At 49.2% G+C, this 14,789-nt stretch overlaps 1 protein-coding gene across 7 annotated transcripts; it reads right to left on the bottom strand.

The window, feature by feature from the left end:
- Positions 1-1,088: 1,088 nt before the first annotated feature.
- Dnajb5 (DnaJ heat shock protein family (Hsp40) member B5) lies at positions 1,089-10,016 on the bottom strand. Of its 7 annotated transcripts, none has more exons than XM_070009274.1 (5): positions 9,905-10,016; positions 8,910-9,054; positions 6,396-6,640; positions 1,593-2,194; positions 1,089-1,436 (listed from the first exon to the last, which is right to left on the bottom strand). In XM_070009274.1, the coding sequence occupies exons 2-5, from the start codon at positions 8,975-8,977 to the stop codon at positions 1,203-1,205; spliced, it is 1,149 nt and encodes a 382-aa protein (XP_069865375.1). In that variant the 5' UTR covers positions 8,978-9,054; positions 9,905-10,016; the 3' UTR covers positions 1,089-1,202. The 7 variants fall into 7 exon arrangements, with proteins under 7 accessions (XP_069865375.1, XP_069865374.1, XP_069865376.1 ...); XM_070009273.1 differs by having other exon boundaries at positions 8,910-9,051; XM_070009275.1 differs by lacking the exon at positions 8,910-9,054 and adding an exon at positions 9,111-9,380 and having other exon boundaries at positions 9,905-10,015.
- Positions 10,017-14,789: the final 4,773 nt, after the last annotated feature.

Here is a 14,789-nt window from a genome sequence, read left to right as displayed (position 1 = left end):
AAAATACTTTATTTTATTCCATAATACTGTCATTACAAAAAAATACAAAAAAACTACTATAAAAACATTCAGGGGCTTGTCAAAGTGAGAAAACCTAAAGACACCACCCCAGGACCAGCTGAAGCAGTCTTCCCTCAGGTCCTTTACTATTTGACTTTTGTACAACTGAGGGAGTGGGGTGGAGTCACACAGGCATAAAAGGGCTGAAAAATCCTCACACAGCCTCCAAGAAGGGTAAGAAATAAGTAGTTTCACATACCACAAAAATGGGATTTGGAAGTTTGGGGTGGCTAGGCCCTGAGTTCAGAGGTATGGGGAGAAACCTGTGACCCTGAATCTCTTTGTGGGGAATAGCTGCCACCTGACCCCAAAGCCCTTTCCCTCCCTGATGAAGGCTGGGAGATGAGTCCTGCCCCAGCTCTTAGCCACAATGCCTCAGGCTCCCCTTCCCTTCCCTCTTCCCTCAGTCCTCAGTGCAGCAGGGAGGACAGAACCTCCAGCTCCATGGTGTATATAGGCTGGACAGCTGTTGGGGAGGCTGCTGAGGGTCAGTTCACCTCCTTGCCCCAAATGAAAGTGTCTCGTGCTCAATGGCCCTGTTCATGGGTTATGGACCTTCCCATCCTATCTCCTCTCCTCCTAGCTCCTGGAGAGGCACAGGCAGCTCTAGATGAGTGCTTCATATGTATGAATATATGTGCAATAACCTTGGACACTATGAACCTGGGGTAGGGGTAGGAGAGCAGTATCCTTTCCATCCTCTTCCTCCCTCAATGAAAGGAAGCCAAAGGGAGGGGAGATGAAAGGTATTAGCAAGGCTGAGAGGGGAGGAGGACATGCTATTTACAGGCATGGACAAGGAAACTATATCTTCAAGTAGCACTCAAGTCACTCTCCAGCCACTGTAGTGGGAACTGGATTCAAAGCTAGTGACATGAAAATTGACCCCTGGCCTGGGCTAGCTCTACCCACCTCCCTCCCACTTCCCCAGAGCAGCCCAGCTCTGAAAGGGGTCAGGGACAGGAACTTTTTCCTGAAAACCAGTGGCTTTTTTTTTCTTTTCTTTTCTTTTTTTCTTTTTTTTTTCTTTTGCATTTTAGGGAAAGTTGCCAGTGTCCAGTGGACATCAAACTGGGTGTACATGAGATGGGGTAAGTGTGGGGGTATTGCTGTGGTAGACTCTGGACTAGCAGGGGCAGAGCCTAGGAACAGGGTAAGTGCTGCTTAAGGATCTGTCGTGTCTGTGGTGTTAATCTGTCTGGAAATCGAACTTTGAACTCAACAATGAGGTCTCCCCGCTGAGTAGGCACCTTGGGGAAAGGAAGCCCCTCCCCACGGAGTCTCTTCACCGTGCCCGGCTTGATAACATCATTGCAGGGCAATGGTATCACTCGGCCATCAATGGTGGGAATGTTTACGGTGCAGCCACACAGCGCCTGGAGAAAATGAGGTGGAGAGTGAGGAAAAGTGGAAAAGAAGGAAAAAGATTGAAATGGGGGAAAGGAGTACCAAGACGGAAGGACACACACACACACACACACACACACACACACACACACTCACACACACACAACACTTGAACAGGTCCTTACCTCCTTGAGGCTGATCAGGGCACTGTAAAGCACATTGGTGCCATCTCGGCGAAAGTGTGCATGGGGCTTGTCTTTGAGCACAAAGACAATGTCAGCGGGGATGTTGTCGGGTGTGGCATCACCTTCTTTGGGGAAAGTGATCTTGGTGCCTTCCTTCCAGCCACGCTTAATGACAATGTGCAGGATTTTGTCCTCAGTACGCACAGTTCGCCCATCAGGGTTAAGGCGCCGCCTTGTGATCTTCATACGCTTGGTGGAGCCATGGTAGATCTCCTCCAGTGACACCCGTAGTTCATGCACCACAGGTGGGTCCTGCACCTTGCGCCGGGGGTACAGTGGTTCTGGAGCACGTCTTGGACCTCTACTCAGCCCATTGAAGCCAAAGCGGCCAAAGGCACCAAATGGGTCCTCATCTTCATCCACATCCATGTCATCAGGGTCAAAGCCACTGAAGGGTCTAGTGGAGCGGCTGCTGGCAAAGAAGATATCGAAGGGGTTGGAGCCACCGAAGAAGGAGGCAAAGGTGGCATGAGGGTCCCCATGAAAGGTGTAGTGAAAGGAGCCACTGGAGCCACCTGATGTACCACCGCCGGTCTTCAGGCCTAGAGGGGAGGAGAAGTTAAGGGCAGTGTGGTACATCCTGACCCCATCCCAGTCTCTTTCCCCTGACTGAGCTAGTGCTCAGTTCATGGGCCTAGAGAAAGAAGCAGCCCTTACCTCTTGCAGAGAGCCAGACTATATTTGTATGAAAGGCTTCTGGCAAGATTAATTTCTACTCTTAATCATTTATTTAAGAATAATATAGCTGGGTACTGGTGGCTCTCACCTGTAATCCTAGCTACTCAAAAGGCTGAGATCTGAGGATCATGGTTCAAAGCCAGCCCAGGCAGGAAAGTCCATAAAATCTTATCTCCAATTAACCACCAAAATCCAAAAGTGGAGCTGTGGCTCAAGTGTTAGAGCACTAACCTTGAGCAAAAAAACCTTAGGGACAGCACCCACATCTTGAGTTCAAGCCCAGGATCAGCACAATAAAAAGGAAAAGAAAAAAGGAATAATGTAGCTGGGCATGGTAGCACACACCTATTGGCATGTTACTGAGGCTAAAACAGGAGGATTGTGAGTTTAAGGCAAGCTTGGGCTATATAGTGAGACTGTGTCTCAATACAGCTGGGACACTAGTGGCTCATGTCAGTAATCCTTGCTACTTGAGAGGCTGAGAGCATTGTAGTTGGATGCCAGCCCAGACAAAAAAGTTTATAAGACCTTATCTAAAAAATAACCAGTAAAAAAAAAAAAAAATCAAAATAGGGTAGCTAGGCACTGGTGGCTCACACCTGTAATTCTAGCAACTCAGGAGGTTGAAATCTGAGAATTATGGTTTAAAGCCAGCCCAAGCAGCAAAGTCCATGAACCTCTTATTTTCAATTAACCAGCAAAAGGCAGGAAATGGAGCTGTGGCTTATGTGGTAGAGTGCCAGCCTTGAAAGAAAAAGCTAAGAGATATTTAAGCCCCAGTTCCAGCACACACAAAGAACAACAACAACAAAAAAAAACTCCAACAAAACAGAGCTGGTGATATTGCTCAAGTGGGAGGGTATCAGTCTAGCAATCATGAAGCCTGAGTTCAAACCCTAGTACTGTCAAGCCCCCAACACACCCCTCCCCCTTACAATACAACACAATAAAACAAGATTCATGTACATGTTGAGGTTCAAAGAAGCTGGGTTACCCAATAAAGTGAAAGAGCCAAGGCTAGAGATCCTAGAGGATGTGATTTTCAGTTTTATAATTGTTTCCACTTACTCATGGCCTAGACACGTCTCATAAGGCCTTGAGTGGCTAGCTTAGTATCACATTACAAGTCACACCTGGCTCCCAAATCTCTATTTCCAAAGGCACATAGGGCAAGGAGCAATCAAACATGATTTGTCAGGCTGGGTAAGTGGCTCAGTGGTACAGTGCTTGCCTTGCATGCATGAGGCCCTGGGTTCGATTCCTCAGCACCACATAAGCAGGAAAAAAAAAGCCAGAAGTGGCGGTGTGGCTCAAGTGGTAGAGTGCTAGCCTTGAGCTGAACAGCTGAGCGAACGGCTGAGCGACAGTGCCCATGCCCAGAGTTCAGGCCCCTACGACTGGACAAAATAGTGCTTACTCTTTTCCTGATTGCCAAAATGGGAAATCATAAGAACTAAAAAAACAAAAAAACAAAACAGGAAAGCTCATTAACTTGGAGATGAGGAGCAGGTTTTTTGTTTTTTTTGGGGGGGGGAGGGGGGTCTGGTCAGGGGGCCTGAACTCTGGGCCTGGGCCTGGGCACTGTCCCTCAGCTCTTTAGCTCAAGGCTAGTGCTCTACCACTTGAGCCACAGCACCACTGCCGGTTTTTCTGCTTATGTGGTGCTGAGGAATTGAACCCAGGACCTCATGCATGCAAGGCAAGTGTTCTACCACTGAGCCACCTTCCCAGCCCCAAGGAGCAGCTTTTTTTAGAAAAAGTTTTCAAAAACTTTATTTCTATACTATCTGAAAGTGTCATTCGTTAAGTTATATATTAACTATAGCATTACTGGGATTAAAGCTCCTTGGAGTTACACAATGCTACATCCTGTACCTCACACACCTAAAGTTAGGCAACCTCTAGGTATCAATGGTCTGGAACCTTAAGGTGGTAACCCCAGTTGCTCTCTCTGGAGTCAGGTCCTATTAAGGAATTCAGATTCTGGATAATACCTTAACAAATGTGGTAGTGGTGATGATGGGAATAGTAGGGGTTGTAGAGAAGAGATTAATACTGAGAATTGATCCAGAATATATATATATATATATATATATATATATATATATATATATATATATATATATATATATATATATATATATATATATATATATATGTATATATATATACACATACACACACACACACATATATATATACACACACACATATACATGCCTCATACATATTAGGCAAGTACTCTTAACACTGAGCCATAATTTCTAGCCTTGAGACATTTTATCTAGAATTTCAATTGGCCATAGAAGCCTGAGTTTAAATTAGTTTCTTATTTTCTGGGACCAAAGGGAAGATTTAGGTTTAATCAGAGAGGTCAAGCGGCAGGCAGTTTAAGGACTGGTGGCAGTAGCTTCTTTACTGTTCAGGATTTAGCATATATTCTCTGTCTCTATTGAGCTGATTATGAAGCAAGTTCAGGAAGCTGGGAAGAACTCTCAGAGGGACAGAGGGAGGTTAACTGATAATGACAAGAGGGAGTAATTCTCACTGTGGGGATTCCTGTTCTACCACCACCCCCTTTCCAAGCTTGGAACAGCTTGTTCCAAACCAGAGTTGCACATACTCTGTGTGCACAATTGTTCTGGCTAGCTATTGAGGAGGGAGCAGGGTGGACAGAAATATAAGCAATATTTTCAAGGCTGTTCTTTCTCCCCCAGGCTCTAGAGGTACTCCTAAGTCCACGGTGCATCCTCAGAGCCTTCTTGGGATAGGGATCTGAAACATAACAATATCCAGGCCAAAGGTCTAAAGTGTTGCCTTTCACTTAGGCTTGATCAGAAAGGAGGGGAGAAGTTTCAGAGGAAAAGGAAAAGGGCCAGCATCCCCTTTTGTAAACAAAGATGAGGCTGAGGAGGAATGAGTGCAATTCTGAGACAGGTCACATGGAGGCCTGGTGTCTGCATTGCTTCCCTTTTTCCCCACCCCTACACTCCCCATTCTTCTATCACAGAAACACTTCCTAGCTGGAGAATGCTGGGGATTCCAGCAGCTACCTGGTGTGGGAGTTGGCAAGTGTAGGACTCAGCGGGAGAAAAATGGATCCAGCTACCAGCATGAAGAATAAGAAGAGGGAGGTGGGAGGACTGGGGCGAACAGAGGACAGAATCAGAGGAGAAAGGAAAGAACATTTTTTGTGTGTGTGTTCTGCTTTGCTTTGTGTCGGGTACATTACATATCATTAGCCTATTTCATTTTGAGGATAGAGTAGAGAGAATGAAGAAGAGAGGAATGTGAAAGAAAGGTGGATGTCACTGAGGAGGAAGGATAGTTCTCCCAGGAAGGAGAGTCCTCAGCTGTGACAATGTCTCTTAATATAGCCTGACAGGTGCCTGTAGCTGGCGGGTGGCAGGCAGCCCTGAGGGGCAGGCCCAGAATTAGCAGCTACATCATGCCCGTGGGATGTGCTGGGAGGGGCTACCCTCTTAAGAGGCTTTATTTGGGCCTTTCCTGCTGCCTGCCTTGTGCGTGGCCACTGCTGCCCCAGGGAGGGGGTAAGATGCCAGCAGCAGTTCCTATTCTTCTCTTGGATCCCTGCCACTTCCTCTAGGAGGTGAAACTCCACCTCTGTTCTACTGGCTTCAGTGGACAGGGATGGGGGAAGGAATAGGACAACCATTTCCACTCAGAGCGCTGGTGGTTAATTCCCAGGCTGCTTAAGGGCCAGACTTTTATGCTGATGAATGTAAATGCTCTGTCCTCAGCCACAGGCTCCCTCTCATCAACCTTTCCCATCAGCCAATGGAACTGCAGGGACTTAAGACAGGACTAATAAGGCTGAGAAGGAAAGGAGGAGGAGAAAGGCTTCTGGCTCTGGCTTCAAATCTCTCTAAGGCCTGAACTTGAGGGGGATATGAAGAAGTAAGCCAAGTAGTGAGTAGTCTCTTCTATGATCATTTGCCTCCCTCACCCCTCCTCTGCCTCAGTTTCTTTCTATGGGAACTGGTTTGCCCGGGGCTTCAGACAAACACAGGGGTCTCAGATGAAGCTGCACTGCAGCCCTCTTACCTTCCTCCCCGTACTGGTCATAAAGGCTCCGTTTCTTAGGGTCACTCAGCACATCATAGGCCTCTGCAATCTCCTTAAACTTCTCTTCAGCATTGGGTTCTTTGTTCTTGTCTGGGTGGTACTTCAAGGCCATCTTCCGGTAGGCTTTCTTGATCTCATCCTCGTTGGCCCCTGATGGGATCCCAAGAATCTTGTAATAATCTTTTCCCATCACAGCCACTGGACCGGTGCTGGTCTCCTTGTTTCTGAAAGAAACCCAGGGCCAATCCTTGGTGCCCCTGTCCTCTACTACCTAGCCCTGTTCTTATTGAACCTGTACTCCCTAAATGATGTGATCGTTAGCAGGCCATGCCTGTTCTGTGGGTCTCTGTCTTCTGATTTATAAAATGAAAGCTTTGGACTAGATGATTTCCAGCTCTGACATCTTAGGATTCAGAGCTTCCTTCCTCAGCTCCTGGGCATTTCTCAGCAGAAAGCTGAAGGCTGTGGCTCAGTCCCTGGGCTAGGTAGAGGCCCAGGCCCTTTGGCCAGACTGAGGACCCTCGAGAGGCCTTTCCTAGTGAAGTGGCACTGTGGACTGACAGACTCATGTACAGAAGCTGGAGAAGGTCAGTGTGCTGGGTGAGGTCACCTGAGCTTCACAGTCTCCTACGCCACACCTCAGGCATGGTGCCCAGGCTGAGGACAGCTGGGGCAATGGCCCAGGACTGGGTACAGGCCTGGGTCTTCGGCCAGCTGTCTTAGCCAGACAGGCTGAGTCAGGGTATGGTTGTTTTGGATTGGAGACCCCAGGCCTCCCTGCCCCTACCCCCCAGGCTAGGCTAAGCCTCACATGTGACTCAGATCACAGGATGACTCACTTTTTGGAAACTGCTGTTTTTAACGCCCTCATTAGCAGGGGGTGACTTGGTCTTTACCTCAACCAGGGCAACAGTTGCCTTTACTCATTTCTCACTGTCTACACACAAAATTGTATGAACTTGTCTTTGCTGCCTAAGCACCAGTATAGTGAATAAAAGCATCTGGGAGCTAGTGCCTTATTCAACTTTAGTTGCTATGAGATAGTTGGGTACTAACCACTATTATTTCCTACATCTTCTCTGCAATTCCTTTCCTTTCTGCCCCTGTGAGTTAGGATCTGTCCCAATGCTAGACCCACTCTCCCTTGATAACCTCTTCTAAGTGGGGGGGTGATGGGCAGCTGTTAAATGAAAAAGATTCTTCCACTCTAATCTTCTCATCAATGCATTGTACAGGATGTGAAGGAAAGGGGATGTTGCCTATATCCAGCCCAATTTCCGGAAATGGCCAGAAGCCATTTTTTTTTCTCTTTTAGCCCTTCTGAGGTATAGCAATTCTGTTCCAAAGCTGGGAGAACCAGAATCTTTCTAGCAATATCTGGGCTGGCAGCCACAGCTGATCCTGCTTTTCTGCCTGTGACTGCTGCACAGCAGTTGGGTGAGAGCTGTGATTATTAAGGAGGTTGCCTCTAAGGCCCTAGGTAGGTAGAGACAATGACCCTAGCTCCTGCTCCCACAATGCCTGCTGCAGGTGGCTAGGTTGACTCATGGTACTGGGAGTCACCTCACTCTGACGAAGAGAATGTACCATAAAGGCGGGTACTCCCCCATCTCCCCACACCAGTATGTCATGCCTGTGGGGGAGACTGGAGTTGGGGGAGGCAAAGAAGAAAGAGCATCTGGGGGAGAGCAGCCATTTTCGGAAGCAGCAGTAAAAGCTGTCTGAGAGGGAGCTCGGGTGGTCTGCCATCTCTGCCCCCACAGAGAGAGAACTGGATAGGAACCCTAGCATACGAACAGGATGCCCAGTGAACCCCAGCAGCTTCTGGGGTTCAGACAAGTGGAACAGCTCACCAGTCTACCCACCCTTCTTTTGCTGACCCTGCATTACCTCTTCACCCAGCCAGCTTCCTCCCTGCACCCACCTGCTAGCTATTATAAACTCATAATTCTCTTGCCTCCACAGACCCAGGGCAAACTCAGACCTGCCTCTTTTTCCTCCTTCTCCTTTCCAACCCTCCCTCCCTCCCTACAAGCCACGTGGTGGAATGACAAAGGATCCCCATGGCATGGCACTGCCTTTGATGAAGAATGAGGAGGATGCTAATGTAAAGACAGGAATGGAAAATAGGGCAACATGGCAAGAGGAATTGTCAGAAGAACAGGCAGGGGAGATGCTTGATATAGAAAATGAGGTGCTGATGGAAGGGGATGAGAGATGACAAATGTAAATGGCCGAGGTGGAAAACCAGTTATTGAAGGGGGGAGTGGGAGCACTGTAGGGATTTGGAACACTGTAGATGTTTGTGGAAAAGAGGGTTTGAGGAATGATGAATGATAAGGGGTACCATTCATTCAAATATCTGGGTGGAGCGTGCATGTAATTGATGAGATGAAGATGGGATGGAGGAAGCAAGTAGACAATGGAGGGCATAGCTGAGGTGGAGAAATTGACTTGGGATGGGTATGAGTGCCCTTCTCAAGAGGGACTTACCGAAACTTTACAAACCCATTCAGCGTCCACGCTCGAAGTTTTAAGGGCTCCAGCTGAATTTTAAACATCAAGCTGGCTAAGAAGTCTTCTCCCCAGAAGTGTGGGAAGCTCCGGAAAGCTCCTCGAGCCTGTAGTGGGGGTGCTGCTGGGGGTGGGCAGGAGAGCACTGTGCGCTTAAACATGCCCAGCCAAGCCCCTCACCTCTGATCGCTCCAGCGGAGCCTGCTTGGGACGCTGCAGTTCTGGACGCCACCTCCTCAGATTCTCAGAGGCCCTTGCCCCAGCAAGGCCTGTCTGGTGCTCCAGGAGCTCAGGAGCCGGACCTGATCCCCACGTGCCGAGAGTGAAGGGAGAGAGAGGGTCCAGCGGCCACCTGCTCTCCAGTGCAGCCGTGCCTGGCTGGCTGTGCGTGGCTGTATGGCAAGGTGACAGGGAGTCTGGGAGTGTGCTCGTAAGTGGCAGTGTGTGTACCTGTGACAGGGGGGATTGTGAGGGCCTCCGAGCTCCTCTCGCCAATCTCCGGGGAGGACCCAAGCCCAATCCGCGAGAAGCTACTCAATGAAGTCACTGACGGGGAGTCTCCTCCCCCGCAGAGGGGCGGGGAGGGGAGGGGCGGAGCAGACCCAGCCGGGCCGGGACAAAAGGCGCGGGGAGCAGAGGCGAAGAGGGGAAGGGGAGGGGAGGGGGCTTGGGCGGGGGAGGGGGGTCGGTGATGTCACCGGAGCTGACTGGCCGTCCGGCTCAGAAACGCCTACGCCAGCCCCAACCCGATCCGACCCGACCCGACCCGACCCGACCCGGCGGACACGCCGGCAACCGGTACAGCCCGGCCCGGCCGCGGACACCCAGCATCTTCCCGCCCCCGAGTTCCCCAGCCCCCGCACCCTGGCAGCAGAAAAGGCGACGGGGCCCTCGGTGTCCCAACCCCCGACAAGACCCCTGGCTTCTCGACGCCCCGCTCCCGGGACCCCTGAGTCCTGGCTAGGCGCCCTCACCGGTGAGGAGCTGCGGGCGTCGCCGCGGTCCGTCAGATAGCCGCTGCCCCCTCCCCCGGCTCCGGCTCCACCGCCTTCACTCGGGACAGGAGTCGCCTGCCCGCCGGCCGCAGACAGCGGGACCGGGAGCCCGCCCGCGGCTCCGCCTCGGCGCCGCCCATTGCGCTGTCTGCCTGTCACTCAGCTCAGCCTCTACTGTGATTGGGCATTTTTCAACGAGCGGCTCGGCGGTAGCCGCCCCTTCTCCGCCCCTGTCACCCGGCCACACAGCTCATATTCCGGGCAGTGATTGGTGTGGGTGTGATTGGTGCCCTTTGGGATCAATCAACCACACCTCTTCGCCATCTCCCTGTGTAATTGGTGAGAAGGGCAGAGTGTGGCCACACCACGCGCCCTTTGATTTTATTGGTTCGTCTCTGGGACGGGGGCAACTATATTAGTCCAATCTGCGGTTTGAGAAGGTGGGACGTACTGGCCACCACTTGAATCCAGGGAGAACCTTCTGGAACCCATGCAACGTCAAAGGCAGCCTTAAAGGAAAACTGCGCCCACCAGTTGGCTGTGACACTAGAATTTCTTTCCATTTTGGAGAGTAAGAGAGGAAAGGAGAGAGAGAGCGAGAGGGAGAGAGAGAGAGGGATGGATAGAGAGAGAGAGAGAGAGAGAGACAGACAGACAGACAGACAGACAGACAGACAGAGACGACAGCGAGAAAGAATAGTGCACTCTGGGAGGTGTAGTCCCTATACCAGAGCCAGAAGGTCACCCGATATTACTTTCTGCTCTTCCATCCAATTGTGAATCAACTTCCACACCTGACTTGAGTTAGTTTTACTTTGCCTTGAGCTGGAGCTGACCTGACTTGACCTAAAAATCTCAAAATATAGCTCGATGGACAATTTTAAGTACCCTTGTGGTCTTCTTGTCCTGTCCCAGGTACCTGTCCCCAGGCCTGGCACCTCCATGATTCTTTCCAACTCCTCTTTCTTTCCTCTACATGATTCTGTCATCCTAGCTTCCAAATGAGCAGCCTCCTCTCAGTGATTTACCGGTCCCTCTTGTAATCAGTCTTATCCTCTTCTTTCCCCTTGTCTAATGTCTCTCCACTTTTGTCTTGTCCCTATAGCCTCCTGTCTGTACCCCATTATTCTCTCTCATCCTAAATCCTTCATCTACATCTGTGATCTCCTTATTATAGCTCTCCTTAAACCCTTCATCTTGGCAACCCATGACCCCCTTTCTTAACACCTTCAGCCCCTCCCTTCGTCATTAAATCATTAGATCTCAGCCCTAGTGTCCCTGATGCTCAGAGCAAGCAGGGCTGCGGAGGCGGCTGCCAGCGGAAGCCGCCGCTCCAGCAGACACGGAGCCTGGCGCCCACATTACTGTCTCCCAGGCCCATCTGTGCTGGAGGGAACGGGGGTAGGGAGGGGGTAATCTGGGGGTGAAGAGGGGGAGGGGGTTCGATGACATAAAAAGCCTGAGAAGAAGCTCTCAGTTGCCTCCTTCTTTGCTGGTTCTCAGAGTTTAGATGCCGTTGAGGTCATGTGAGCTGGTCAGAGGTGTAAACTGAGGCTTTGGAGTATTTAGGCCACAGCATAGAGCAGGAAAGGGGCTTTAGGGGTCCTGGGATTGGGGTCTGCATATCCTTCATTACCTACCGCCTTTCCAGTACTCACTACAGGGCTTCTAAGTAGAGTTACAAATTTAAAGTAAGGAAGAGAATTAGGGTAAGACGATGATGAGAAGGGGGGTAGAGGGTTGAAGAGGGAGGGGAGATGGAGTGATCAGCATGGAGGTAAAGGGGATATGGAGCTGTGGGGAGGTGGGATGGGGAATGGAGAGAGAAAGGGAAATCAGGTGGGAGGTAAAGAGCAGGGAGGGAATGAGGAGATGAAAAGGAAGAGTGAGGTCAAGGGGTAAAGGGGAGGTAGCCTGAGCAGCAAAGCCATGGGACAGGAAGAATGAAAAGGGAAGAGAGTGGCCGTGATAGAATGGAGTAGCGTGGCATGGAGGTGTTGAGGGGCCCAGAACTGATGCTGGCTCCGCAGGTCTGGGGCTTTCACTCCCCCTCCTCCTGACTTGGGACAAGGGCTGTGGGAGGCTCTGCTTCTTCCTATTGCAGTTCTGGCTTTGGCCTCCCCCAGCTTTGCCTGTGCCAACATAGAGGCAGAATTTAGTCACCATCCCTTACCTGGCCCCTGTTAATGCTAAAATGTAGACTTGGACCTTTGAGGGTCCAGGGTTGTACCCTCAGGGGTTGGTAGCCCTCTGTCTCACTGTGCTGGGCATCATATGTGTGAGGAACCATGATGCACAGTGTAGCATTGTCTGTTAGAATGTAGAGTCGGACTTGACCTTGTGAGGTTACTTACCACACCCGTGTCTCATTTTGCTCCTTGTAGATGGGAATAGGCAACAGCAATACCTCATTGGGTTGTTATGAGTTAACACATGTAATATACTTAGTTCTAAGCTTGGCATGTAGGTAATACTCAACCAAGTTAACTCTTGGTGTTCACAGATATCTGAGTATATGAATGTGTCTACAACTGTGTGAGTTTGGGAGTTATTTATACTGTTGCATTTGTGATTCAGTTTGTGAGTGAGAGTGCATCTGTATAATCATTCTTGTATGGTAGTAAGCTTGATTCTGTGTCATTTGCCATAGGTATGTGATTTTTGTGTCAGCATGCATGTGTGATTATATGGCTGTGCAGGCATGTGTCTACATGACAAAGAGTTGATAGTGTGTCTGTTAAGATGTTAACATCATGTTTGCCAGTATATGCCCGCATCTATGAGCATGTCAGCTCCAAACACCTCCACTCACCCTCCCTCCCATGGAGACGTCATAACCCTAGGTGTCCCTCATTTCCTCACCCTGAGAGAACCGGAACCTGTGGGCAGGGGCGGGGGTGGGTGCCAGTGAGGAGGTGTTTAGACAGGAGCACATGTTCCCTCCCAGACTGTGTATGGGAGGGGGAGGCTCCTCTCTTGCACACATCCCAAAGCCTCCTGAGGAAGTGCTCTCCCCCAGCCTGTTCTCAGTTCCCTGTCTTGTCACCATGGCAGCAGTTGCCAGGGGCTCCCATGGTTGCTAAGATCTGGGTGTGGGAGGCTGCCAGGTCCTGTTGCCAGTAGAAACAGGATCCTGGAGGGAAGACTACCCCCACAGCTGCCAGCTAGCTCTATGCAGCAACTGGCTAGCTCTTCGGCCTCTTCTCTTCCCAAATTGTACCTATGATTTATATATGGTAGTACCAGAGAGGCTTTAATAGGAAGCTAGAACTACAATACTGAGATCTACTTTCTAAAGAGAAAAAGGGTTCTTCAGTCTGCCCATTGCCATCTTTTAAAGTTAGCAGGTATTTTGAAATAGCAACTCCTTGTTCTGCCCCTCATCCCTTCTACTTCTCCCTTGGACAGTATTCCTGTTTGATTTCTGCAGTGACTGGATGCTCATTACCTGATACTTCCATGTAGTCCTGGGAATGCTACGTTAATCTATTACTTTGAATGCAGACTGATTCCTTCCTATGGCCAGACCCTTGGCATCTCACCTGATACATACTTCATGCTGATATCTGAGTCTAGTATTTAGTCCCACAGTGAGTCCAAACTTTGGCATCAATTGAGACACTGACTCTGGTTAGATTCCTGGTCAAAACAGTTCCCCCAATTCAGCCTTAGCCTAAGCCCCTTTTCCTAGGCATGACTAAACCCTGATGTTGAAACCAGATCCTTGAATTCATCATAAGATTCAATTCTGATTTTCAGGCTGAGTACTGACTAGGGGTCTAACTCACTGTTAACTTGTTGGCTTCTTCCATGTTCTGAACCTACACTAATTAGAACCATTTTATTTAAAGGGGTTACTTTTTGCTTTGGAATGAGACAGCAGTGCTAGGGATGACCAGCAGAGGGCAAACCACATCAGGTTCCACTGGCAAACTTCCAAAAACTCACCTGTGAACTAATGAAATTGAAATTCTCAAGTCTTAAATGCCAAAACCTTAGGGTCATGTATTTTCTTTTTCTTTTATCAGTTGTGGGGCTTGAACTCAGAGCCTGGGCACTGTCCCAGAACTTTTCTGCTCAAGGCTAGTGTTCTACCACTTTGAACCACGGTGACACTTCTGGTTTTCTGGTGATTAATTGGAGATAAGAGTCTCACAGAGTTTCTTGCCTGGGAAGGCTTTAAACTGTGATCCTCAGATCTTAGCCTCCTGAGTAGTTAGGCTTTCAGGCATGAGCCACCAGTGCCAGGCTATGTGTTTCCTAAAGCTATAGGTTTTCTTCCTGTAGCTTATACCAGCTCAGGGCTAGAAATGGGTGAGGAGGTGCTTAATTGTTGATTGGGATCTCAGATCTCAAGAAGACTTAATATTTGGTAATGTATCTAATTTCCAACTCAACAGTTCTGTCACACAAATATACAGCCTCACACCTCTCCTTGGCATCTAGTTTTTGTTTTTTGTTTGTTTTTGCTCCATTAAGCAGAAATCTGCCTTTCTATAGCATCCACCTTCCATCTTAGTGCTGGACACATTAACCTCATGAGCCCCATCTACCAAATGTTGGGCATTTGCATCCCTTATGCCTGTGATCTCAGGATTCATGCCTTTGTGAGTTTCCCCAATGCTGTATTTGAATCTAGCCACTAGGATCATGTTTCTTTCACAGGTTTTGGTTTGTGGTGCCTGGCACTAGTTTTTCTCAGAAGTGCTGGTGTAGCTATAAACAAGACAAACTGCTTTTCTTCTCTGATGCTGAACTTCTTTTCTTGTAGTCACAGATTATATCGATTCACTTTCTGGTAGCCACCTCATGCAGTTCACTTAAACAACTCTCTCTCTCTCTCTCTCTCTCTCTCTCTCTCTCT

The sequence above is a fragment of the Dipodomys merriami genome, unplaced genomic scaffold, assembly GCF_024711535.1.
Source record: "Dipodomys merriami isolate MVZ:Mamm:240054 unplaced genomic scaffold, mDipMer1.0.p SCAF_11, whole genome shotgun sequence".
Lineage (NCBI taxonomy): Eukaryota > Metazoa > Chordata > Mammalia > Rodentia > Heteromyidae > Dipodomys > Dipodomys merriami.
The sequence above is the reverse complement of the archived record's forward strand: the minus strand, read 5'-3'. Positions and strand labels throughout refer to the sequence as shown.

Excerpts from the sequence above, each read along its gene's own strand:
- Dnajb5 (XM_070009271.1), bottom strand. The coding sequence starts at position 9,091 with ATGTTTAAGCGCACAGTGCTCTCCTGCCCACCCCCAGCAGCACCCCCA. Across the intron at positions 6,641-8,909 it reads AATGGGTTTGTAAAGTTTCG|AAACAAGGAGACCAGCACCG; the intron begins GTAAGTCCCTCT and ends GGTTTCTTTCAG. Across the intron at positions 1,437-1,592 it reads CCCTGATCAGCCTCAAGGAG|GCGCTGTGTGGCTGCACCGT; the intron begins GTAAGGACCTGT and ends CATTTTCTCCAG.